Source organism: Agaricus bisporus (genome assembly GCF_000300575.1).
Source record: "Agaricus bisporus var. bisporus H97 unplaced genomic scaffold AGABI2scaffold_3, whole genome shotgun sequence".
Lineage (NCBI taxonomy): Eukaryota > Fungi > Basidiomycota > Agaricomycetes > Agaricales > Agaricaceae > Agaricus > Agaricus bisporus.
Genome location: NW_006267366.1, coordinates 1447799 through 1472237, shown reverse-complemented (window position 1 = coordinate 1472237; position 24439 = coordinate 1447799). Strand labels below are relative to the sequence as shown.

Sequence of the window (24439 nt, the reverse complement as noted above, 5' to 3'; positions counted from 1 at the left end):
CTAGCGGGGATGGGGATAGGAGGCGCGATTCTTCGCGGTGGAGTAATATACGAAGAGTAGCATCGACGCTAATGGTACCTGACAAGAAAGTAGGCGAGGCACCTACTGTTTCACAGAGTATCCGGGCTATCGTTTGTGCCAGTTGTATGTAGTCCTTTCTTTTTTAAGAGCCCACCGCTAATGATTGTTGGCAATATAGATCTCAACATTCTTCTTGTTTTCATACCTATTTCGGTAAGTGTTTATTGGCGGTTCGATGAACAAGACCTTTGACCGAATCCTCCTATAGTGGGCGTTCCATTTTGCCTTCCCAACTACCAACCCGAATAGAGACACACTCGTTTTCGTTTGTAAGTGACAGTGGATTACTGTGACAAGTGACTCTCCTCTTGACAACAGCTATGTCCAGTTTCTTTTCTCGCAATAATACCTCTAGCCAAGGTTCGCAAATCCGTATTTTCTCAGAGTGGAAACTATGGAGACCAAATCATTTTTTATTCTAGTTGTTGGGTTTCGCCACAGAGGAGCTGTCTCTTCGCGTGGGCCAGACACTTGCAGGCCTTTTGAACGCCACTTTGGTGAGGCAATTTAATTATAAATGCGTTGACGCGATTCTGATTCCGTGTGTTACTGACGTAGGGAAACGCGTAAGTCATTTCAGATGATGGTGCAACTGATGAAATCTGATGTCCCTTGATTGAATTAAACAGTGTTGAACTCATAGTTGCCGTAAGTGATATTCAAAATGATCGTTATACCTGTTTTCTAAGTTTAACTCGGCGTCAGATTATAGCGCTCGCTCATTGCCAGATTCGCATCGTGCAGGCCTCCTGTAAGTCATACATGAACCTCATGCTGCGGGACTTGTAAACCCTAGTGATTTTAATTTGATTACTGACCTCCTGTTTCATTGGCAGTGGTAGGATCTATTCTAAGCAACCTGCGTATGTTGTATTCTAATAATTGTCTCGCATATCCACTCATATATTATTCCTAGTGTTGGTTCTTGGCATGTGTTTCTTCGCGGGTGGTATCAAATATTCGGAGCAAGGCTTTGGAGCTAGTGCGTTTGCTTGCTTGAGGTTGGTTCTTTTGAATACTGATGTATAATTGCCACAGGTGCTTCTCAAGTGAACGCATCACTATTGACAGTCAGTGTCATTGCTGTGCTGTTACCTGCTGCGTTCCACTTTTCGTCGGGGCTCAGTCAGACACTTGAGACTCGTGCCATCTTGTCCGTGAGCCGCGGAGTGAGTTATTCTTGAGCTTTCTTGACAAAATGTTTGACCAACGCCATGGTTTCTTTAGACATCTATCCTGCTTCTCATCAGTGAGTAGAACTCTTGATTTAGTGCATTTGCGTCGAATCCATGTGCTGACTTATTATAGTCTATGGCGCATACCTATTTTTCCAACTCTGGTCCCATGCAGAGATCTTCCAAGACGACCACTCTGATGTATTTCGCTCAACAAAGTATGCTCGGAAAAAGAAAAACCTGATGGTTCCCGGGACTCAAGTTACAAGTGAACCTGCAGCCATGGAAGGTACTGAAGAAAATGCTACTGCCAGGGATGAGGAGGCTGGCTCAGTAGAAAGTGAAGTAGAAATGCCCACATTGAATATCTATGTTACGATCGGTCTTCTCGTGGTTGTTACAGTGGTATGTGGTAAGCTCTTATACATGGCAGTAGTCCCTTCTAACGAAGCGTTTCTTGTTCAGCTGGTCGCGGTTACAGCTGAATGGCTCGTCGATTCGATACAAGGTTTGGTTGATAGAGGTGGCGTCAGCGAAGAATTCGTTGGCGTTATTCTTCTACCGATTGTTGGTAATGCTGCAGGTAGGCAATTCAACCACAAAGTGCATAGATATGGTATTCACTCGAAATCAGAACACGTTACCGCGGTTACTGTCTCCGTCAAAGACAAGTTGAACTTGAGCTTGAACGTAGCTGCTGGATCCAGTCTTGTAAGCTCTCAGCCTTTCTTGAGTTCCTTGAAATCCGTTTGACTTGCTTGTCGTAGCAAATTGCAATGTTTGTGATACCGTAAGTTGGGAAGCTACTTTCATTTTACATGTATCCTGATTGTTTTGTCCTAGGTTCATTGTCACCCTCGGTTGGATAATGGATAAACCGATGACTCTCTTGTTCGATCCCTACGAGTCTATAGTTCTTTTCTTCTCTGGTATGTTCCGTTTGAATATTACTGATTGGTGGTACTTATAAGACATGGATAGTTTTGATAGTAAATTATGCTCTTCAGGATGGAAAGTCGAATTGGATGGAAGGATTCCTGTTGATGAGTAAGTTCAAGTTACATATGTAGTGCTTTAAATCCTCTGACCGTCTGTCACATAGTCCTTTATGTAATTCTCGCTTTAACATTCTGGTTTTATCCCGGTAAGTTTTTTTTCTTTGTAAAATCCGCGCGAGATCGATTGGCTGACATGATTGACAGGTACCGACACCTCCGTGGCGCAATGTTCTTAATATGATACCCCCTCCCTGACTGATAATTTATGCCGCATGATAAATTAGAGTTAATTTTGTGTCTCTTTTGCGAAGCATTCACCGCCTGCATCTCTTAATTTTGGTGCCTTTAAGCCTGCGCCTGATGCGACTGTCTTTTTTGTTGATCTTGGTGTTGATTTTTATACATGATTGGCCTTTAACACTTTCTTTGACTTCCGAGTTATTCTTGAACCGTCGTTCACTTCTTACATTTTATAATCTTGTCTTTTTATTTGGATCAGTAATGACTATATACCGAATGACACCCATTTAATGGTACAACCTCAACTCGTCGGTTCCAGAACTCGAAGGCCTCGTGTTTTGATTATTTAAGGGACATCGATATTACTGCCAATAGCTATGAAATTGCTAATAAAACCACGCTTCCCCGTCTTGTACGAAAACAGCTACTTGAACCCGAATGTCAATTTCGATTCCTATTGCGAGTTAGGAGTCGCACGGTGCACTCGAGTTCTATTTCTAAGTACTTCTTCGAGCTTCTCTGATCAGTGCGTGCGATCTAGCTAATGATGTTTACTCGAATCAATGGAGTTAGAAGAAAGGAAGCAAAGACCACAACAAAACGTGGTCGTATACTAATCATAGAGAGCCGATTTGTCTTTGAAGTTTCCTAAATCTATTTCCATGTCGTTCGTGCGAGCAACTCGAAAGAACAGAATCACTTTGCGTACTTTACGCTTTCAACGTGTATGGGCGTCTGTTTGAATTTGAAGATTTCATTTGGCTATATCAAATGGAGAAGATTAGCCGCAGGCAAAGCATGTTCATATTCAGCGTGAGAGCAAGTACATGAAAACGTGGAAGGTAGATTCAGATCGACAGCAGGGACATGATCCTAGTTCGAGGTAAAGTGTCTTGATCATAAGCCTTAGAGCATGGCCTTTGGCTCCTGGACCAACGTCACAGCTGCTGCGGCCAACGCTGTAGCGTTGCGCTCTTTCACTTTAGCGGCTATAAATACAGTGTTAGGTATCTGTTTAGCGAGGGCTCTGTCATGATACTCACTAAAGATGACTTTAGAACCCTCTTTCCACATTTCGGTGACAATGGTCTCTCCAGGGTAGACGACGCCGGCAAAGCTGCATATATCGTTCCATGAGGACGGGTAAAGAATACGTGCCGCCTCATGTGAATTCGACGTACCGAATTTTGATATCCTTGTAGGGTCCATAAGTTTTGAGAACGTGTTTTGCGGCAATCCCCATGGTGCAGAGACCAGGGAGAATGGGCTTGTCGAAGCCACCAATCGCAGCAAATTCAGGTAGAATCTACGACATGTATGCGTCATTATTCTGGATAAAAGCAGACATCGCAAACATGCTTACATGGAGTGGGTTGAGGTCACCGCTCATGCTGATGAACGAAATGATGAGTATATGGGTTCAATGGAACTAGAAGACACACTATAGGATGCTAGCGGCAAAGATAACCTACCGGTAGAGGGCCGCCTGGGTCGGGCTAGTCTTCTCTTCCGCGACCGCATCTGGAGCGCGTTTTGGAGGAGCGTTGGATGCAGACGCTGGGCCTCGATCTGCAAAGGAACATAAGTCTCAAGTGTGAAACTTGTCAAAATAGTATTACCCTTTCCGACGCGCTTGCCACCAAACCCGCCTGAACCGCGGATGAATACCGTTGACTGGTTTTCAAAGATGACTTGCCCAGTTTTGGTGTCCCTGGTTTCGGCAATGGCAGTGACTGCCGCTGCCTTTCCTTTGTCGAGGACCTCGAGAATGCTATTCCGAACGTGATTGGTATGAATCGATACTATGCTTTGAGTGTCATATGACGTACCGAGCCTCGGTGACAAGAGAACCGCTTGTCGGAATGGGTGCCTTGATGCTCATATATTGTTCACCATGAAGCAATTTCGCCTATGAAACAACGAATAAATAGTGCATCAAGTACAATTTATTTGGGGGCACTTGCAGGATTGAAGTTGGGAAGGAAGTCAAGAGGTACGCCAGAAGTAGCAGGGAATTGCGGGATGACGCCGAATGTTGGCAAGGCGCCAAATTCGTCGTCACCTTCAAAGATCCACTGCAGTTCTTTCTCCGTCGCACCGATGCCCAAGTTGTAAAGAATCACGTCCCTCTGTCCGAGTAAGCCGCCAGCTACAGAAGACAAAATATGCCGCGCACCTCGGTGTAGGTGTATGGAACGGGGTCGGGGATGATTTTCTTGGCGTCTGCGACGAGCTGGGCGTCCTCTGGGTCAGCAAAGGCGTCTGTGTTCTTGAAGACGGACATTGTTCTTGGTCAAAACGGCGAATCACATGTCCGGAGCAGGAAAAGGACAATCGACCATTCGATTCAGTTAAGGGGCTCGCCGTATTACGTAACAAGCGCCATGCCTCATGGTTTCTTCTCTAAGGCGGTTTTCAACTCGACCAGGACTTGGCTTTTTTCCAATCGCACTTTCCTCTCCTCTTTCTCCTTCCATCTAGAACATACCTCGCCAACAAAATGAGTAGGCTGTTTTATTTTTGTATCTTTCACGTACTGATCGTAATGGTCGTGTAGTGGACGATATCTCTACAGGCTCGGACTCCGATTACTCCAGGTAGGCCAATCCTTGTCTCCTTGCTCACCTTCCTCGTTCTAACGATCACACTTTCCAGCTCAGTAAGGTATATCTCAAAGTCAGAGAGAACGCTTTTTCGAATTTCCGTGTAGTGGATATCGTGGTTTCTGTCATCTAAAGGCAATGAATACTTTTGCGAGGTCGATGAAGACTTCATCCTCGATCGCTTCAACCTAACCGGCCTGAATAACGAGGTCGCAAATTATTCTCAATCACTAGATTTGATCACCGATAATCTTGGTGCGTAAAGTGCCTTTTAGTTCGAGGTCAGAATGCCCGTAACACGTATCATCACAGATGACGATATTCAAGACAGTTTGCGCGGATCGCTCGATGTACAGGCGAGATTGCTATATGGACTAATCCATGCGAGATGGATAGTCACAGCTCGTGGTCTTGCCAAAATGGTAATGTCAACCACACGCTTCATACTCCATTATAGATAACCCTCAAACCTGCTCTACAGATCGAAAAGTACAAAAGAGCCGACTTCGGTCGGTGTCCTCGCGTCCTCTGCAATTCACAAGCTCTCCTTCCAGTCGGTCTAACCGACATACCGTACGAAAAATCCGTCAAACTCTACTGTGGCCGTTGTGAAGATTTATACTCACCAAAATCATCACGGCATGGTAGCATCGACGGTGCATACTTTGGTACAACCTTCCCCCATCTCTTATTCTTGGTTTATCCAAACTTGATCCCACCAAAAAATGGCCCCGCAGATTTTGGTGGACCTCCGAACGCTCTTGCTAATGCTGGAGCCGCCGGTGCGACGCCTACCATAGGTGGTGCCGCAGGAGCAATAGGGGAGGCTGGGAGGATTAGAAGAAGCAGGGTTCGGGAAGAGCCTGAACCAGCTGAAGGCAGCACCGATCACATTAGCACTTCAAAGGTCGCGCTCAAGGCTGAGCGATACAGGCCCAAGATATATGGTTTCCAGGTGCACGAAACTGCCAAGCTACAACGGTGGCAAGAGGCTGTAAGGGATCGCCAGGTTTCCCGTCTAGATGTCCTCGAAGAGGCCAAAAAGATGTGAATGCTACGACTATTTACCTACCTTTCCCTTCACTTTCTTGGGTTGCGCTTTTCGATCATCGGGCTGGTCGTTCGTTATTTCAACTTTAGATACCATTTAATCGTAATTCTCTTGTTGCGACCGTAAAACTATGTCTCTTTCAGTCACACAAATTCTTCTTGCTGGTCAAAAGAAAGTCAAGTTACATGCATATATGGCTCGTGAATGGGGGTGCAGATGATAATATGTATATGTCGATCTAGGGAACTACAATTTTGCCTTTAGCGATTCATCGCCTTTGTTCTCAAAGTTGCTGACAATGGATTCTACCGCCTCTGACGTGCTCGATGGGTTTGTTGCACGACCATCATCTGATGAGATTGATCAGCCTTTAAGCTCAAAGACAGGCAATAGGTAGAAAAACGCACCAAAGTTGGTAATGACATCCCACTTGGCAACGACATCCTCAGGCGTGTAAGGCTTGGTGTGAGGGAAACCATGGCCTCCAGCGCGTTGCCAGCGAGTCTGGGCAGCCCAACCGCCGAGTATCTCAAACAAGCAACCACTTGTGCCCGTATTATCTGAAGACGCCAGTTAAACCCACAATTGTCACAGCCAAAAAAGAAAATACACGCAATTCATACCTTTGCTTGTGAGGTAACCAACAACAGGAGCAATATAATCAGGTTTGAAGGCATCTACCATCTCCTGTGGCCAGATGGTGCTTGTCATAGCCGTACCAGCGGAAGGTGCGATGGCATTGACTAGAATATCATACTTTGCACCCTCGATGGCGAGAGAACGAGTTAAGCCGATAATGCCAGCTTTCGCCGTAGTGTACTAAAACAGGGTTAGGACAGATCCTTTGTGATCATCTCAATGGACTACTGACATTGGCTTGACCAAAGTTACCATCTTTTTTCACAAAGAAAAAGTTCCAAATTGAGCAAGTCACTTGATAATCGAGGATTGTAAAAAAAACGTACAGATGCCGACCTGAGACGCGGTCGTGACGATACGTCCATACTTCTGCTTCTGGAAGATTGGCCATACAGCTTTGGCACACTGAGGTCACTTGGGTAAGTAGCGCTTTCCGAAATTGTCAATGATAAATACCTTATATGTTCCGCTAAAGGACACAGAAATTTAGCAAACCCAATTTAATAAAGGTTTGACCACGAAACATACCGAAGGTGCACAGCAATCACGAGATCCCATTCCTGTTCTGACATGCTCAAGAATGACTTATCTCTTAAGACACCCGCATTCGCGACCAACACATGGACGGCACCAAACTTCTCTACCGCAAGTTGAACGATCTTCTCACCATCCTCCACTGAGAACACAGCAGGGATGGCTTTTCCTCCTGATTGAGTGATTTCCGCAACGACAGCATTGGCTCCCTTTTCGCTGACATCATTCACGACGACGTTTGCTCCAAGACGCGCATACATCAAAGCATAAGATCTGCCAAGACCTGCACCGGCACCAGTAACAATGACAGTTTGTCCATCATACCGAACTTCTGGTCCAGATTGAGCGTTCTGAGGTGACTTCTTTGCAGATTCAAGTAGACCCTTTACAACAGTCCACGGTCAGCTCCCCGAATATAATGATTCGACGACCGTGATTACACACCATAGAATCGACATCGGCCACAGATGTGGGACTGAAACATATGTATAAGTCTGGAACGCAGTGTATCACTGACTAGGAACTCACTAATAAGGTTTAGAGAAGTCGAGGACCTGATCCCACTTGGTTTTAACCTACTCAACTGAGTATACACGAAAAACTTTGACAAAAAAGCGACATAACGTACTGCAGTAGGCGTAAAAGTGGAATCAGTCTTGAAGATGGTGCCATTGCTTCTTTCCCATCGAACTTCAGCAATATATCCAGCACCAAGCTCAAATATCTTGCCACTGGCGTCAGGTCCATCAGGATGGCAAACCGCCACCACGAAAGGCGCGACGTATGCAGGCTGTAAAGATGAGGAGTCAGACCTGCGACTGCCTTACTCGAGAGTTAGAAGAAAAACGAACACTAAGATTGGCCAGCATTTCCGGAGGCATAACAGTTTCCGTCATACCCGAAGCAGCTATCTGAAAATATCTCTATGAGTGTGCTATAATTCTTCCAACTACGGAAGTGACGTACGGGGGCAATGGCAGTTGATTTAATATTATATTTAGCACCTTCTCGAGCCAGAGTGAGCGTGAAACCAACAAGACCCATTTTCGCAGCACTATAGTTAGCCTGTCCAAAATTTCCTACAAACAGATTCGTCACCAAGTTAGTATTCTTCTCATCTGGCAGAAAAGAGTAAGTCGCACCATAGAGGCCAGCAGCACTGGCAGTATTAATCACACGACCAAACTTTTGTTTGCGGAAATGAGGCCAAGCAGCTTTCGTACAAGAGAACGCTCCTTTCAGATGCACTTCCGTAATTTGGTCCCACTCTTTGTCGGACATATTTTTGAATCTAAATTCGAATTGTGTCAATCCTCACAACGGTATGAGACTCGCCAGCGCAATCTCTCACCCTTTATCACGCAGGATACCAGCATTATTGATGAGGATTGTGACGGTACCAAAGTTATCGATAGCGGTTTTTATAACAGCAGCGCCGTCGGTGACGGAAGAAGTGTTTGCAACAGCCTTTCCGCCCGCTAGAGCCAAGGGTTATAGCGACGGATGAAATATATGTTGTTAAAAATTACACACCCTGGGTGATTTCATCGACAACTTTCTGAGCCGCAGCAGCATTAAAATCGTTCACGACGACATTCGCACCCCGGGACGCAAACAGTAATGAGTACCTGACAGTGCAGAAGATCCGAAGCTGAGCGTTTTCAAGGCAGCAAAGGGACCGATGAGACGTACGCTTTACCCAAACCACCGCCAGCACCAGTAACGACCACAGTGTGTCCCTTGAAAGATAGTGTCATTGTCAAATGTTTTTGAGCGGAAGTGATTTCGAGGGTTGTATTTAAGTCGGCTTTTTCACATGTGAAATCGGTCCCCGGACAACTACCTTATATAATGTCCGGACCATCATGCATCATGCATCAGCCATTGCTTACACACAGCCCAATTGGACGAGTTATCAATAATTTATTTTGCCGCACCCGGCGCACGATATATACAAAAAAGAATATATACCATGCACTGCATGAAGTGAACAGAATCTAAAGTGACCCCAAGTCCAGAATGCGTATGCACTGGGCAGCAAATGTTTTGCCGAGTCAAGAGGAACAGAACGACCAAAAAAAGAGGTTCGAGGCGAGACAGAGAGACAGAGAGACAGAGAGAGTAAATGATGAAAATAAGGAAACTTAAATGAATAGTTTTACAAGACGAGAGAATGCGGTGAAAATCATGTGAAAAGAGATAATAAGTAAATTCAAAGGATTGGACATAGTTTGAGTCATGAGGACATATCATGGCGAGGAGAGACGTGAACATATTCATGTCAAGGAATGGGTGTCGTTACGGGGAAGAGAAGGTGAATCATGTTGGTAAACGTTGGAGGTGAGGCGTATCAAGGGAAAGAGGGTGAGAAATTGGAGGGGATCGAGAGCAGACGCGAAAAGCGATGATGACATAAAGAGACATGCAGATGCAGATGATTGATGAATAAATGCAAACGATGAAGTCAAAGGAGTGTCGGCAGGCAGCGAAAAGCATAGCGAGGTATAGCAAAAGAAGGATATCTGACTTCACAGAAATGGTTCAATCTTCGATCATCATGGTCTCTGCAGGTGCCAAGTCATTGACGTGCTGCTTGGCCCAGTCGACGGCGAAGACAGATGCCTTGAGGAATTTCTTGTTGGCATACTTCTTGCATACATACTGCCGTGAAAAGCCGGTTTCTGCCAGTTTCTCTACCAGCAGCTGATGGCCGGGCTGCAGCTGTTCCTCGGTGAACCCCGAGTAGAACACGAATGCCTCGTTCTGGCAAAAAAGATCAGTCACATGACGACTTGTTGGGGCGCGACGGACACGCGTTTAACGCATGGCCAAGCATATAATAAACGGCACACATACCCAATCACCGCCCAACATCTTCCTCGCACAGTACATTCCGATCGCAGCAACTAGACTCGGTTTCACTCTCAGGAAGCGGTGATCTAGCAGTGTAACCTCTGTCAGGAATTTGCTCAGCGTCCGTGTCTGGATGTCATAGTCGTCCGCCTTGCTGATCTTGCGCATCCAGCTGTAGGGCGAACAGTAGTGCGATATCTGGAACTCGAGAGTTTGGAGCACAATTCGCTCGCCCTTGAGGATCTCGTCTTTGGTGTATCCATTTTCAGTCATGAAAACAAATTCGTCTACTGACGGTGCAAGGATTTCTTCATACTTGGCAGCAATAAACATCGCTGTAACCCCGACGAGTTGCAGTTTGCCCAAGGAGACAACACGCCGCGATAGAAAACGATCGACAATGTTGATGGCGATCCAAAGTGTTTCCGGAAGCATGTGGTAGCGGAAATGAACTTGGAGGAGCCAATCAACGAGGGTCTGGCGCATCTCCCAGGTGATTTCACTTTGATTAATCATATAATCAGGTTGGGGCATTGATTCCTCCTGTATGATTAGGTGAGCTCGGATCCGATGATTTCGGTAATCATAAAGTGATACAGACCTCGAGATCACACATGTATTCGAAAATATCCTCCGCGTACTCGGACACCATGGTTGTATCGTACGTATCGACCTCGTCATGAAAGGTCTCTCGGATAGTCTGAAGTTCCTTGGCATACCGGCGAGCTCGTTCAGTACCTATCTCAGGCCATATGCGAGGAGATTTTGGCTTTTCAGCGAGTTGTTCTTCTTCATCGCTTTGCTCGACACCGATCATGTCCTCGACTTCTCTTTCGTTTGCTTCGACTTCATCATCTTGCTGGTCATCAAGGTCTTCTTCTACATCCATCTCACTTTGTGGATGATCCTTGACCGTTTCGATTTCCTGGGTAGGAATTACAGGTTGGGAAACTGACGTAGCGATTCGTGAAGTACGACGAGTAGCGGTGTAACTTGCTCGCGCGCGGGCCACGGCAGCACGCGGATTAGTAGAATTCGCGATAGAATGGGCCGCGGGAGCCCGTCCCGGACCCAAGGGGACTCGTTGAGCGAGTGAGCTGGAGTCGGAGCGACCACGCTTGAGGCCGACTTCTTTCTCCTTTCCAACTGCAGGTTTCAGTCCTGCATCCTATCAAACAATGTGTTAGACCTGTAAGCGAGTTTAATGGGTGGCACGACACACCCTGCGGTTAACAGCAGCCATAGTGACTTCTCCTAAAGCTTGGCGAACTATACCGGATTTTGCAACGTTCTCCTTAGCTGCAAGCCGAGTAGTTCCAATAGCATTTTGAGAGTTTTGGCGGAGATGCCGGCTCATGGCGTTCTCATCGAACTTGGCGCGTTGCGCAACGGACCGTCGCTGAGGTATCTACGTATCGGTCGACAAAAAATATAAAACTGCTGTACTATACGAAAAGACACTTGAATCGACATACGCGAACATGATTGGTGGCCATCGTAAGGTTTGAAGAGATTTACTTGGTGGAAGGAAGGCTGGTGGTGTGTGAAATTGGCGAGAAAAGAGGTAAATGTTGGATGTGAGAATGTTGAAGAGTTGGAAGGGAATTGGAGAAGTTGGAAAGGAGAAATGGGAAGAGGAGGAGCAGCGTCCACCGGTCAGCCTCTGAAGAAACCAAGCACTTCGAACGAAATCCAGCCTTAGATTCTATTCGAACAAGCATCACGTGTCTCGCCAACACTCGCCCAAATAACGCGAACGACGCGTCCCAATCGCGTGACGCATATATCCCAATTCGGACGCGTCAGTGTCACAACGCCACTTCCCTGGATTCGCCCTGCCCATTCTAGCGCGCTCCGAGCTGGCCCTTGCGGCTAAATCCAACGTAAGGCAGTCTTATCGATTGCGCGCGTCGATTGCAGTGTTTGTACCAATTCCACAAGCAGACGGTCGCTGTGCATCTGCGGTATCCATCTCGATAATCATTCCTTCTGTTCACTTACTGCACCCGTCCATCAGCAGTCCCACTGAATGACATTCCCCATTTATCGATACCCTGAAATGCTGATGCACCCGCTACCCTGAAAGAAATATCCTTGTTCCCTCCTCGTAGCTCGTTGTTCATCCAGCTGGGAGCCGCTAGGGGACATCAAAACTCGCCCATGGCGCGTACCTTTTCCCCTAAAAAATTTACTAGAACAAAAGTCGCTGCCGAGATGTATTTCCGTCAGCATGGGGCTGGGAATTGGGCGCGGGCAAGATCCGCGGGATGAAACGTGGAGTGAACCATGTTATTAACCTGTCCTGTAACCCATCGGCTTAAGAATTACAATGTTGTACTGTCCACCCTACTCGCGTACTTTTCGCGATTCTACATATCAAGTGACGTCAAATTGTATTACTTAATCGTATACATACTTTCATTTTATCCTCCGAGTCGGTCGTCGTCTGGAACTTGCAATGCAGAATTTGTCAGAGGTTCTACTTATGTCGTTCGATGCATCCCGTCACGTACTGAATTTCGCCCGCTTCAGACTTCATTCCAACCCTTCCTTGCCAAGGAGTGGCTCGTCAAAACTAACTCTGCTTCTTCAACTCCATACCTATTCGTAAGTGCCATTTCTGCTCTCTAAAATCCAGAATCAGTCAGAAACGCTCTAGACCTATTTCCCTCTTCGCTAAAATGCTCATTACGAACAGAAGCTTGTCCCGTCCGCAATCGATTTGAAGTGTCACGTCGTGTTTACTGATACGAAGTCCGTTTGGACCGAGGGTAAGTTCGAGGCTATGTCGAACAGGGTTGGACGTGTCTTATCCTCTTCTCTAGAAATAACGAGTCAGCAAATTGCAAGGCGGTGGAGATTATGCAACCCTCAAGCACCCTCGCCATTTTCCAACTTGGAAGATGAAGACGAATGGAGATCTTCAGTTTTGGAGTTATTAACAAAAGCTCATACGTTAGGCGGCATCAATGAGCTTTCGTTCGAGGTGGTGGAGAGTCATTACTCAGTAAATCTCCACGTTTCTCATAACCTTATTCTCATCAAAATGTTTGCAGGACATGGCATTTCAGCTGGAATGTGACTCGTTCAGATGGAAATGGGAAACGTGTTTTGTCGGACATAAACTGTCTTCTGAAATCATTTCGAAGCAGCTGATACTTCCACTTATTGACACGAACTATCTGTTATTTTCATCCACTGAATCGGTACAGGATATGACCAACATTGAAGTTGAGAACGTGAGTTTCGTCCTTCCGCCATGCCATTCTATCACCTTCTCATCGATCGGCAGGCAGTTGATAGAATAGGACGAACTGCCCGACGTTCGATTGATACACATATTAAAAACTCTTTGTCTAAGCCACGCATATCGACGATCCTAAGAAGAATGACAGCCGTGCTCAATTCTCTACATGAACTTCGTGAGCAGAAGATTACACTTGAAACCCGCAGTTTCTCATATCACCTCCAGCCGGCATTATTTCCATAGCAGAAGAACCGGATCTTCGAGTTCAAAGGGCGCCTATACAAACTTTCCAGACAGTCGGCCGACTGAATATACTCATTTGTCAAGTGTGGTTAGTCTGAAGTATCTTCTAGTATTCTTTCATATAAACTCTTCTATATGCAGGTGGCTGAACAACCTAGATCTCGTTCACCAATGCCAGTTTCGCCGCCCCCTGCTCGCAAGCTATCAACCCCCGTTTCTCCGGCAAAAGCGGATTCGGCTACGGAATCTTCAGCTGACGAAGGGCAATCAAATACCTCCTTGCAGCCACCTCATGCGCGTAACCCGCCCCAGATTGCTACCAATTCGAGAGCCTCATCTGCTCAAAAGCGAAGTCTTTCACCTGTACCTTCACGCACAAAAACTCCCGAACAACATAGCGACCAAGCTTCGGATGACGATTCATCGCCTGTCAGACGGCCCTTAAAGAAGGCCAAGGCTGCGCGGGCTGTCTCAGATGAAAGTGACAGTGAATCGGAGAAAAAAGCAGGGGGTTCGCAGCTCAAGGGTAATGCAGGTGGATCTAGGATGGGTGGTGGAACTCAGAGAAGGGGACCTAGACAACCAGTCAAAAGGGGAGGAAAGAAATTTTGAGACTAATGTTATCCCAAATTTTTTTCTCTGTGCATGCGTGTTGAGAAGTACTGGTTTTGAACAGATAGTTGTACATTATAATTATATATCGGGTGTCATTTGATTTTGTCATTATCTGCCTCTGGCAGGAGGAGCTGCGGTAGCGCACTTGGGGCAAAGTTTGTGGAACATATTTCGTACTTTAGCCTCACCGTCTCGGGCATCATATGGGAGCTCCTAGATGAGGAAACGAAAGTAGAGACGAGTCAGAGAATGGAAGCAAGTACGTTGATACCACTCAGCACTTACTGGAGCACAATCGCACAGATATTCTTTGCCTTTATGCACATGATTACCGCTCGTACGGCATTTGGGCTCATTACAATCTACTAGTTCACCTGTTTCATAATCGAAGATCCAGTGCTGGATAAGAAAGCGCATTAACATCGCTCTCGGGCTTCGACGAATGTGGCTACGAACGTTACAGGGTCGAAAATAGTCACCAATGCTGTCATCGTGATGAAGCGATCAGTGAGTCTGTCATTTCAAAGTCAAGAATTCACTTACCACTCCCGTTTGCACATGGCTATCCTTTATGATGCGGAGTTGAATGGTGCCGAAGGAGGTGGAGGTTCCCGCAGGAGTAGGGAAGAACAAGGCGGACCATCATAAGAGAATGATGTGATGCATCATCAATTGAATGTAAGTGTTTACGTTGATCATGCTAACTTCATCTGACATGATTATCAGCAGTGGAAGCTCATAAGATTAAATTGATTTTGCTTTGCGCTGGGAGATTATGAACTTCGAAAGAAAAGATGTTTCGATATATTGTGATCGCCGCACCTTCGATGGAGCGCGAAGAACGGGGTCTGTTTAGGTAAGTACTACTACTGGACATGGTAAGAATATATGACTTTCGCTCCTCACTCGCCCTTATCCTCAGGCTCGGTCGGTGGGAAGGAACCATGAAGGCGAAACTTCGTAAAAATGAACGGAACAAACCTCCACGGCGAGCAAGGTTGCATGATGGAAAGACTAGGCCACCTATCTCACGCTGCCACTCTTAGATTATTGACCTGCAAGAGCCCTACGTCGGCTCCCCACGACTCCACACATTACTTCGCTTCTTGTGCAATACCAGTGTCCTAAAGCTTGATGTATCACAGAGTGCCCAAATGCGAGGCCCAGTCGTGGAGTAGACCGTGGTCACTGGTGGAGTAGGCGAAGTTTGTTACTCAGTGGCAGACTCCAGTCGAACGCAACGTTGCGCCCCCGACTCCATCGTCTTACTCATAAAGGGTGGCCTGCAAGTATTTAAAGACACAATCCTTGCATCATTCAGTTTCGACGCCACATAAACCTACCCTTTGTTTTTCTGGGTCGTCGTCAGTGATATTCAAGTTCATCCAGCTATTTAAGTACTCATGCCGCTCTTTTCAGCCCTGTAGCTCTCATTACAGGCCGTTTAGAAATTTCAAGGCAGTGTCCACGGTTAGCAGAATGCATTACTATTGTACACTAAGATACTGAAATCTGTATCATTTTGCTGTTAGATGAGGTTCAATAAAACTGGTACCCTTCTGGCCATCATAACAGCGGCGCGCCTCACATGGGGCAGTCCCATAGATACCTATAAACGACAGCATGTTTGCACCTTTCCATATCTTCCTTTTCCACCTATTTGCCCTGAAGGACAACATATCGAGAACGGTAATTCTTGCTACTTCTGCTGCAGAGACAGTTAGGAGACCCAATTAACCGAGTGGGAGGAGAGTCTTTCGTTACGGGAATCGGTAGATTGTAGCAGTCCTTTAGAAAATTTGCCTCGTATAAGGATTCTGAATGATTTGATGTCTCCATGTTTTACGGATAGAAAGATTCGATAGAGCACGTCATCAGAGAACTGAAAATAAGGTGAGTTGATAAGATGGGACAGATGGGTCCCTCAATTCATTATGCGAGACGGCTGAATACATGAGCATTGCCCAGTTCTATGGGTACCAATAGCAATACTAGGCCTGTTGCACAATAATTGTGGCAATTGAATTGTCGAGGGTACATTTTGATTGTTTCGTAGTCTTGGCATTGTTACCTGGCTCATTGGACGGTACAAGAATACATGTAACGGAGCGAGATTTATCGTCTGGAAAACGGCTTGGGGTCTGTGGGACCTCGAAATGCAAATGAGAAAGGCACAACCGCAGATCATGTCAGAAGATTTAGTATATCGACCTATGTCGAGGCCAGATCCTTGTTAAGAAGAGCTTCCTTTCCAGCAGCAAGCCTGCTGCGGCAGTGAATGGCTGTTTGCAACATATCATGCATAAGCAACGTGGAAGGATGATCATGAAGCTTGAAAGTAAACATGTGAAATACGGATGAATGAAGGAAAGGCTTCGGTTTTTCGGAGCTAGTTCGGGGGTCGGGAAGCTGTCACGATGTGTGACCCTGTGAGTCCGACTGCAACCTCAGGGACCTTGTGCCGTTCCTCGACTATCCAACGTTCCGACAATGGCAGCGTCGTCGGCTGAAACAGAACATATATTAGAGGTCAGCCATACACCCCGTCGAAATTTCTTCCCACCTAACGCGAAGTGCTTCTTGATTTGCAGGACGCTTTTGAGCAAGCCTTCTCCCCGGTTTCTTCCCGTCGTTCATCGAGGATCATTCCAAGTCAAACACCTGTGACAGAGGCCCCCGCCGAACATACACATGCGCCTGCAGATCCTCCCACTGTGTCGTCAGAGTCTACCTCTTCTGATTCAGAAGGACTGACTGAAGAGGACCCTTGGAAAAATGAATATGAAGAACAACTCAAGTTTTGGCGCGCACAATCTGCAGAAGCACGCGAAAGGTCCGAAAAAGTTCGTCAAGAATGGGAGAGTAAACGGGCTGCTGAACGTGAAGAGGTCGCGAAACGCAAAGCTGCGGGCCAACCAGTACCTGAACCCGAGATTATTCCTGGCCCTCAACCACCCATGACTTCGTCCGCAGTCTTAGTTCATCTTGAGAAAGGCAAATCAGTAAAGGAAACAGGCGTTGAGGCCAATGAGCCGCAAAAACATGTATGTTTCATCCTCTGAGCTTATAAGCATCTCATCTCACGAGCCTTAACTCGGCTGTATTGCAGCATGATACGTTAGAGGGTTCACAAAAATGGGAAGAAGTAGATTCACCTTCATCGTCCTCATATCCCTCCATGTCTTTTCCCGAACAGCCCACGCCACTTCACGAAAGTAACCACGATCACCATGACCGTAAACATTCTCATCATAATACCCCACCAAAAACTGCTACTCTGGCTGTTTTCGATTCAACCCTTTCTACACGGACACGATTGAAAGCATTCGCGTCTTCGCTCGCCATCAACCTTCTACTTCCTTTCGTAAATGGCGTTATGCTTGGCTTTGGTGAAATCTTTGCCAAAGACATTGTACTGAAATGGTTTGGGTGGGGTTCTACGGCGGCGAGGGTTGGCATTTCACAACATCGGTCTGAGCGACAGGACGACAGGAAATAGTTTGGGGCTATAATTAAACATAAAATTACACTAACTCGTACACCAGGAGATTAGACCAATGGCAAGTAGAAAAGATCTGGCACATGTAGCCTCGCCTAAAGCCTGACATTCTTAGGCATGTTGCGGATTGCCTGACGGACACCCAGATCTCCTAAAACGTCTTCCGCTCCTCCAAGGATTCTTTTGAAGTGAATTCAGTGTCACGTTGCTTTAAAACGTAGTGGGGAACTACTTACGAATCAAATGTCACTGTGCGGTGATACTGAAGACGTTAATAAGTCCCTCATTCTTGACCTATGTATTGGGACTTACATGCTCGATTTGTTCGCCCATACCGGTTCTTGTTATACCGCGACCTCCAAATATTTGGACAGCATCAGCCGCCGTGAGCTGCGCTGTCCGGGTAGCGTGCATTTTCAACAGGCCAATAGGTCTATGTAAGTATTTTTGAGCGACTGAGAACACTTCATTAGAAATTGTGCCTACCCAGCAAGCTTGGATGCTTGTTGCTTATAATCCTATAACGTGTGTCAAGCCGTAAGGTTATGGACAAAGATAAGACACCTCATACCATGTTGTTCATCTGATAGGTGATCATCTCCAGCCAGCTCTGAAGACTTTCGACGCGAGCAATCATAGCCGCAAGTTTGCTTCGAATGACGGCTTGTGAGTGTAGGGGTTTACCAAACACCTTGCGTTGGTTCGTCCACTTTAAGCAATCCTCTACAATACGTCTCTGCGAGCGCACGGAAGCACAAGCCATGACCCAACGCTCGTGATTGAAATTCGAGAGCATGATGAAAATTCCTTGACCTTCCTTGCCGAGTGTATTCTCTACGGGCACTTTGACATTATCAAAGGTCACATATGCTGTTCCAGCTGTGGGTGACTGGTGTATATGGAATGAGTAGGTGATCCGGGAGGAGAAAGGAAACTTGTACGCACGTAGGATGTCTTGATGGCTTTAGTTTCGACTCCATCCCCTCTCTCAACGAGGATAACAGTCAAACCATTTTTTGTACGACATCCAACGGTGAAACTGAGTATACGTCAGACAATTTCATTCGTTGTAAGTAGAGTCACGCACTAGTGAGCATAGCTGAATTTTCCAAAGACGATGGTGAGTTTGGGTCTTAATCAATACGAGTTCAGTCACTTACGTTCCATTGGTGATCCATTTTTTACTTTTATTGACATAAGCAGCGATATAGGACATGGTCAGAAAATACTCACGTTCCGTTGATGATCCAGTGTTTTCCGTCTTCGGTCTTCCGGGCTGTTGTTTTCAGACCGGCGACATCGCTACCTGCAAAGGCCTCGGAAATAGCAAGACAAATAAGCTTCTGCCCAGACAATACTTCAGGAATGACTTTTTTCTTAATTTCTTCACTACCAAAGTTGAGAACGGGAGGGAGGCCAATGAGAGAACCGGCCATCAATCCTAATGAAAAACTAGTCAGCTTCCGCTGGTAGTTTCAAAGTGCCAACTTACCATCGGCATAACCACGTTTGCCCGCTCTACCCAATTCTTGAGTGATTATCATTTCGTGGAAATAATCAAATTGTTCGGGCTTGACGATGCCGCCCATGAGCTCTAAACCTTTCAGATGCTTTCCGGGACCCATGCGCATAGCGTGTAGGTTGACTTTGGCCATAGCTTCAAGGACAGACTGGCTAGGAGGTTTTCCGTCTTCTTCCCTTGCCTATTTAAAACAGTCATTTTTAACAAGCTTTACAATACCCAATAATAACCACATACGAGCGCATCGGGCAAAATGATCTCATCATTGAACTTGCAGACTGCCTTGTGAAATTTACGATGGTTCTGCATTCCGTTTGTGAGTGTTTCATGCGCAACAATATGAAAACTTCAACTGACATCGGTGAAATAAGGGCTGTAGCAGCCAGGAGTCAACCAAGTGGGCTCCGCATAAGGCACTGTGCTGAGTTCACCAACGTCCCGAGCACGGATGGTAGGTTGCTCTCCCTCAATGAAACCGATTTGGAGTCGAGCATACTGGGGCTTTATGATAACTTCATGCTTGTGAAGCCCATAGAAAGCCTCCGTGGCGTCTTGGCCAGCTGTGCGCACAGCGTTAGTTACGCGGGTATCAAGACGACCTTGGTGAGTGTAGCGTACCGACATCGTCATCTAGGAGAACTGAAACACCTCCAGGATGGACGTCTTTGAATCTACTAACGTCGTAGACCTTCGTATCGACAATAATCCACTGTAAAGATGAGCGTTAGTGTCGTCGAATATTGATAAAGACTATATATACGTACAAGATCACCATCTTTATTATGCTAAAATAGGAGTTATTTCTGTTTTTGTGACTTTCTACCCATGATACCAAGAAAGCACATACTTTACCGACTTCCTCTCGAGTGAGCGATCTCAATTGTTTGGCGGCCATGAGAAGTAAGAGAGGAGGAGTTTAGAAGGCAATCGTGAAATACTGGATGACCTTCTGCAGAGTAAAGGAATGTCCTAGATGAATAAAACCTTACTACTAAATTCGGACTCCGCTAATCATTACTCCGTAAACGTTCAAGCCTGAGGTCCATTACTTATATTTGATTCAGCATTCGACTTGTTATTTCCTCTTATAAGCACGTGGCTGAAGGTCAACTTCATCCAAAATTCCAAATGGCTGTTACCTGCTTTAACATGAGTTTACGGTTTGCAGCCCTCATAGATAAACCGACGTAGTCCAAGGTTATTGAAAAGAAATTCTCGCTCTACGGCTGAGTCATCAACTACTGGGTTGAACGATGGGTGCGAATCCGACGTCATTCCACCTTTGAACAGCTATGTCTTGAGCGCTGCAGTGGCGGTTGTACCAAGGAAACTGTGTTTGGCCTTCCAGGGACATATGGTGACGTCAAAGGCCGGATCCGTGTTAGCGGAGACAGGTTGTATGATCAATGCAACTTCCTTTTTCGGCAACTCTTATAAGCTGGAGCTCTGGGCCTTCGTTCAACCTTTCAACGTCAACCACCATGCGCGTCTCCTCTGCCCTCCCTTTTATCCTCGCTTCATTTGTTGCTTGTGCAACAGCAAACCCTTTCGGGCACCAGATTCCTCTTTCTGCATCCGGTTCGGATGACACTGTCACCACATTTGCTGGTTGGGGATATGAGAATTGTGGTGCGTGTTTCCTCAATATTTATTTCGCTCATAGTAACAACTATTATTCTTTTTAGGAAGCCCCACTGATCTTGTCCAAATTGAATCGATTGCCATTTCGCCTGATCCACCCCAACCAGGCAAGGATCTCACAGTCACGGTGAACGGTATCGCCACGGACGTGGTCCAGGTACGAGAGCTCCCGCGTGTTGATTTTAGGCTCAATCGTCATGAAATAAGGCTGGAGCGTATGCAGACGTCACGGTTAAACTTGGTTTGATCAAACTACTCAAGAAAGAATTCGATGTGTGCGAAGAGGCGTACGTTCTCGCTCCCATTCACACAATATCCAGTTCTAACTAGCCAAACTCCTCAGACACAACGCTAACTTAACGATACAATGCCCCGTTCAACCTGGCTCTTATGAGGTACGGCATACTGTCGCCCTACCAAAAGAGATTCCTCCCGGTGAGTGTAGCTGGTTCATCGAGCTTTCCATGAATACTTAGCCGCCGCAGCCAAATACAAGGTAGAAGTGGAAGGTTACACTGCCGATGATGATCCACTTCTATGCTTGAAGCTTACAGTCGACTTTATGAAGCGCCCGTTCTGATCCTGGGTGGATTAGACCTCATGTTTCTGCTCATTTCGTGTTTCGAGGGATAGACTGCTATCCTGCGCCATTGTTCCAACGCTACTATCAGCTCCCGCGTGTATGCGCTAGATATATGGTCCTAATGTACGACTTGAGGTTCATCTAGCAGGTGTCTTGAATGGATATTTTTACACTATTTTTATGGCCGATCTAAAGCCAAGGCCGCTTTTCCTACACAGAGGATCATATGCAAGACATCAATGCATCAAGTAGCTCACAAATTTGGCTACAATAAGACTAAAACTGCCTCCGAAGCTTGAACTTTAATCTTTCCACCCTTTACCTTTTCTTCGACGACAGATCCCCGCGCGAGACCAGTCTCAAAAGTTTGCCCCGCCCACTGAGTAACATTCGAATGCTTCACATCGGCTCCAGGCGCTTGTAGTTTCCTGACCCTCACCGGGGTATTTAAATCCCTCAACAAACCGGAAAAATCAAATGTCGAGTGTGGACGTGGCTCGACGCCGATTTGCGTTTGATTATAAATTTCCAGATTGATTAATACCAGTTTCGTTGGGAATTCGTTTGACGACGATGAATCTGAGGTGTCCCAGAAACCATAGGCGACGAGTTGGCCAGAAGATTTATCGCCCATCTCTGTTGTGATGCTAGAACCATTTTCTTGTCGACCTGGGTACAGATTAGAGATTTGGAGTGTCTTCGAGGTACCAAGGGTTTCTGCGATGAATAGATACGTTGCGTAGCTAGGGAAGACTTGCACGGGTCCATTGAGGTTTTGGACGGGATACCTATCGTAATGTTCGTCATCTCGCTTTTCGAACAATCTCAAGAACATACCACATATCATAGAAACTTAGACCTACGAATGATGAAAATTGAGAATATCGGTTTAATATATGCTCCCTTACCACCGTGATTTAATTGACTTTGACTTTGAAGCGCGAGCGGTCCGCCTTGATGAAGATACATCCTGGATTACGAATGTCACTCCTGATATCCTGATATCGTAGAAGGAACAAAACGGACCTTGAAATGTTCAAAGACGCCGCATATAAAGTTGTATCCAACTGTAAGACAATGTATTTAATACGAATATCATCGCAAACCGAGCATCTGACAACTCACCAACCAGAGAGCCTGTCCAAAGGTATTGCTTACATTGTCCTTTCCAGAGCAAGAAACGGAGTTGTACTCCCCAATGACGAACGAGTGGGGTCCAAGTTGTTCTCGAATTGAATGGATGCGGGGCTGCCATAGGTCAAGGTACCTCAACAGAAGGTTAGAGGTCTTCAGAATACAGTCAACAAATTCATGAATTTACATTGCTAGGCGCGTGTGATTGACCTGACACGAGATAAGACTTTCATTTCAAATGAAGGATATATATCACTCACAAGGTTGGGTAATGTTGCAATCGGAATCCTGGGAGGGTCGCAAACCTGTTAAAGATCTCGTTATACATGATTTTGACGCGATTTGAGATAAAGACATACACTGTATTGATATGTATGCTCGCTGCAGGATTTGACGACGCCGTCTCTATTTGAACCTGCAGCGAGAGCACTCACGCAGTCAAGAGCGGAAGAAGCGCCCGGAGCATCGAAAGGCCACAAAGGATCCTCGACCGTAGAACCGACTTGGAAAAATGGACTCGGGAGTTTGACATCGTCAGTTATGCTTTTGGCCAAAGTCTTTTTTCCGTCAAATGCTAGTCAAAAATAGAGGTAGGTGATGAACTTACACCCCAAATACTAGAGTAGTTTTGTGGAGTAAAAGAAAGATAATGGTCAGGCTCGTTACCGACTTGTGCTGATCAGTAAAATGTGAATATGTCGGTTATGATACGTACTTTCAAATTCGACGAGCTGATCAGCATCCAGCCCGTCCCAAGTTGCTTGTGCCATGTTCAGCGCTCCCTCGAAATCCAGGTCTTGCAAATTCTATCATGGCAAGTTCAACGTCCACTCTTCGATCCTAGTACAACGATAGAGGTGCTCACCAAAGTCATGGTAACTTTTGTTCCTTGTGGCAACAATTTCACAGAGTCCCAGAATGCCGGACCGAGGGTAGTATTTTGGAGTGCACCAGTTTTGTCAATAAAGTTGGACAAGGCGACTGTGAGATTTGGATCCCAGTAAGTCGAATCCGCAGTGATACCACCAATACGAATTTCCGCAGGCACACCAGTCCTCTTTTTTATGCCTTCGAGAAGATTCTGCGAAAGGGTATTTGGTTGAGTAACATTCCCAAAGAACTCTTCGAAAAAGGCAGTTTCTATGCTGAAGCTGGCTAGAGACGAGTGTAGGAAATGTGATGCATCAGGTGGTAAAGTTGGAGCGTTGGTCAATTTGAGGAGTGATAGATTGGCATAGGCGTTTTGGAGGAGTCCGCAGACGATGAGAGTAGCGATAGTTGTCAGGTGCATCGTGCGCAACTGACAGAGCTAGAAGACTCAGTTTAAAAGCGTCAGCGATCATGGTCAAAAGCCTTTTTTTGGGAGGTTTGCAACACGACTGGTCATCCGGTCAAGAACCTCAGTTGTGAGCATGCAGCGGACCGTCGGAGCCGCTGGTCCACACGTTTGAATGAGGTTTCTACTATTTTCTTACCCTTGTATTACCCATGGAGCCTTCCAGTAACTTCTTAGAAGAATTCGCAACTTCTATCGATGTCCCTGATATGGCTTGGCTCGTACCAGGGAGGCACAAGAGGAAAAGAAATGCAGGACGCTGAGACTAACCAGCGATTTAGCCGCGACTAAAAGTAAAGAGGAAAGGACCGCTTGAAGTCCTAAAAGCAGAGTAATGACCAGTTGGCTGTGTCGAAGGATGGATGCGGTCATTATAAAGTGGAGGTTCCCTGGGGAGCAAATTCCGTATACGATTCAAGAAAGGGCACACGTGGAATACGAGCGT

At 46.1% G+C, this 24439-nt stretch overlaps 9 protein-coding genes across 9 annotated transcripts; 4 read left to right on the top strand and 5 right to left on the bottom strand.

Annotated features, from left to right (window-relative positions):
- Positions 1–132: 132 nt before the first annotated feature.
- On the top strand, positions 133–2574 carry AGABI2DRAFT_218462 (hypothetical protein). Its single transcript, XM_006459282.1, has 20 exons — positions 133–144; positions 200–234; positions 290–350; positions 410–441; positions 504–578; positions 640–647; positions 711–729; positions 787–832; positions 918–944; positions 998–1063; positions 1120–1250; positions 1309–1330; positions 1390–1661; positions 1722–1839; positions 1891–1967; positions 2024–2046; positions 2100–2185; positions 2238–2303; positions 2359–2400; positions 2459–2574. The coding sequence occupies exons 10-20, from the start codon at positions 1012–1014 to the stop codon at positions 2488–2490; spliced, it is 921 nt and encodes a 306-aa protein (XP_006459345.1). The 5' UTR covers positions 133–144; positions 200–234; positions 290–350; positions 410–441; positions 504–578; positions 640–647; positions 711–729; positions 787–832; positions 918–944; positions 998–1011; the 3' UTR covers positions 2491–2574.
- Positions 2575–3400: 826 nt separating this feature from the next.
- On the bottom strand, positions 3401–9078 carry AGABI2DRAFT_149505 (multifunctional beta-oxidation protein; the record flags this gene model as incomplete). Its single annotated transcript, XM_006459281.1, has 22 exons — positions 3401–3483; positions 3538–3611; positions 3676–3800; positions 3858–3885; positions 3967–4063; positions 4114–4265; positions 4324–4403; positions 4459–4623; positions 4671–4782; positions 6399–6498; positions 6556–6708; positions 6772–6967; positions 7020–7042; positions 7114–7192; positions 7312–7704; positions 7950–8111; positions 8173–8232; positions 8288–8400; positions 8464–8612; positions 8673–8799; positions 8855–8949; positions 9014–9078. The coding sequence occupies 22 exons, from the start codon at positions 9076–9078 to the stop codon at positions 3401–3403; spliced, it is 2631 nt and encodes an 876-aa protein (XP_006459344.1).
- Positions 9079–9226: 148 nt separating this feature from the next.
- On the bottom strand, positions 9227–11505 carry AGABI2DRAFT_134807 (hypothetical protein). Its single transcript, XM_006459280.1, has 4 exons — positions 11397–11505; positions 10776–11342; positions 10178–10717; positions 9227–10084 (listed from the first exon to the last, which is right to left on the bottom strand). Exons 1-4 carry the CDS (start codon positions 11415–11417, stop codon positions 9863–9865), a joined length of 1350 nt encoding a protein of 449 aa, XP_006459343.1. The 5' UTR covers positions 11418–11505; the 3' UTR covers positions 9227–9862.
- Positions 11506–12959: 1454 nt separating this feature from the next.
- AGABI2DRAFT_149503 (hypothetical protein) lies at positions 12960–14276 on the top strand (the record flags this gene model as incomplete). Its single annotated transcript, XM_006459279.1, has 6 exons — positions 12960–12971; positions 13014–13181; positions 13231–13413; positions 13467–13596; positions 13647–13717; positions 13806–14276. 6 exons carry the CDS (start codon positions 12960–12962, stop codon positions 14274–14276), a joined length of 1035 nt encoding a protein of 344 aa, XP_006459342.1.
- A 58-nt stretch (positions 14277–14334) lies between these two features.
- AGABI2DRAFT_191337 (hypothetical protein) lies at positions 14335–14884 on the bottom strand. Its single transcript, XM_006459278.1, has 4 exons — positions 14823–14884; positions 14736–14763; positions 14565–14678; positions 14335–14492 (listed from the first exon to the last, which is right to left on the bottom strand). The coding sequence occupies exons 1-4, from the start codon at positions 14837–14839 to the stop codon at positions 14388–14390; spliced, it is 264 nt and encodes an 87-aa protein (XP_006459341.1). The 5' UTR covers positions 14840–14884; the 3' UTR covers positions 14335–14387.
- Positions 14885–15574: 690 nt separating this feature from the next.
- On the top strand, positions 15575–16177 carry AGABI2DRAFT_241547 (small cysteine-rich protein). Its single transcript, XM_006459654.1, has 3 exons — positions 15575–15643; positions 15699–15749; positions 15812–16177. Exon 3 carries the CDS (start codon positions 15812–15814, stop codon positions 16001–16003), a length of 192 nt encoding a protein of 63 aa, XP_006459717.1. The 5' UTR covers positions 15575–15643; positions 15699–15749; the 3' UTR covers positions 16004–16177.
- A 1211-nt stretch (positions 16178–17388) lies between these two features.
- On the bottom strand, positions 17389–20241 carry AGABI2DRAFT_201485 (hypothetical protein). The gene is made up of 15 exons (XM_006459277.1): positions 20148–20241; positions 20065–20085; positions 19919–20009; positions 19658–19860; positions 19538–19603; positions 19271–19481; positions 19012–19219; positions 18939–18962; positions 18866–18877; positions 18724–18817; positions 18350–18667; positions 18265–18296; positions 18091–18211; positions 18015–18040; positions 17389–17958 (listed from the first exon to the last, which is right to left on the bottom strand). The coding sequence occupies exons 1-15, from the start codon at positions 20193–20195 to the stop codon at positions 17874–17876; spliced, it is 1560 nt and encodes a 519-aa protein (XP_006459340.1). The 5' UTR covers positions 20196–20241; the 3' UTR covers positions 17389–17873.
- A 515-nt stretch (positions 20242–20756) lies between these two features.
- AGABI2DRAFT_191334 (hypothetical protein) lies at positions 20757–21731 on the top strand. Its single transcript, XM_006459276.1, has 5 exons — positions 20757–20929; positions 20986–21098; positions 21149–21228; positions 21285–21376; positions 21427–21731. Exons 1-5 carry the CDS (start codon positions 20782–20784, stop codon positions 21519–21521), a joined length of 528 nt encoding a protein of 175 aa, XP_006459339.1. The 5' UTR covers positions 20757–20781; the 3' UTR covers positions 21522–21731.
- A 16-nt stretch (positions 21732–21747) lies between these two features.
- On the bottom strand, positions 21748–24321 carry AGABI2DRAFT_191333 (hypothetical protein). The gene is made up of 11 exons (XM_006459275.1): positions 23524–24321; positions 23374–23464; positions 23266–23327; positions 23018–23215; positions 22919–22963; positions 22846–22868; positions 22650–22791; positions 22551–22591; positions 22433–22494; positions 22362–22383; positions 21748–22312 (listed from the first exon to the last, which is right to left on the bottom strand). The coding sequence occupies exons 1-11, from the start codon at positions 23947–23949 to the stop codon at positions 21790–21792; spliced, it is 1635 nt and encodes a 544-aa protein (XP_006459338.1). The 5' UTR covers positions 23950–24321; the 3' UTR covers positions 21748–21789.
- Between the last annotated feature and the right edge of the window lie 118 nt (positions 24322–24439).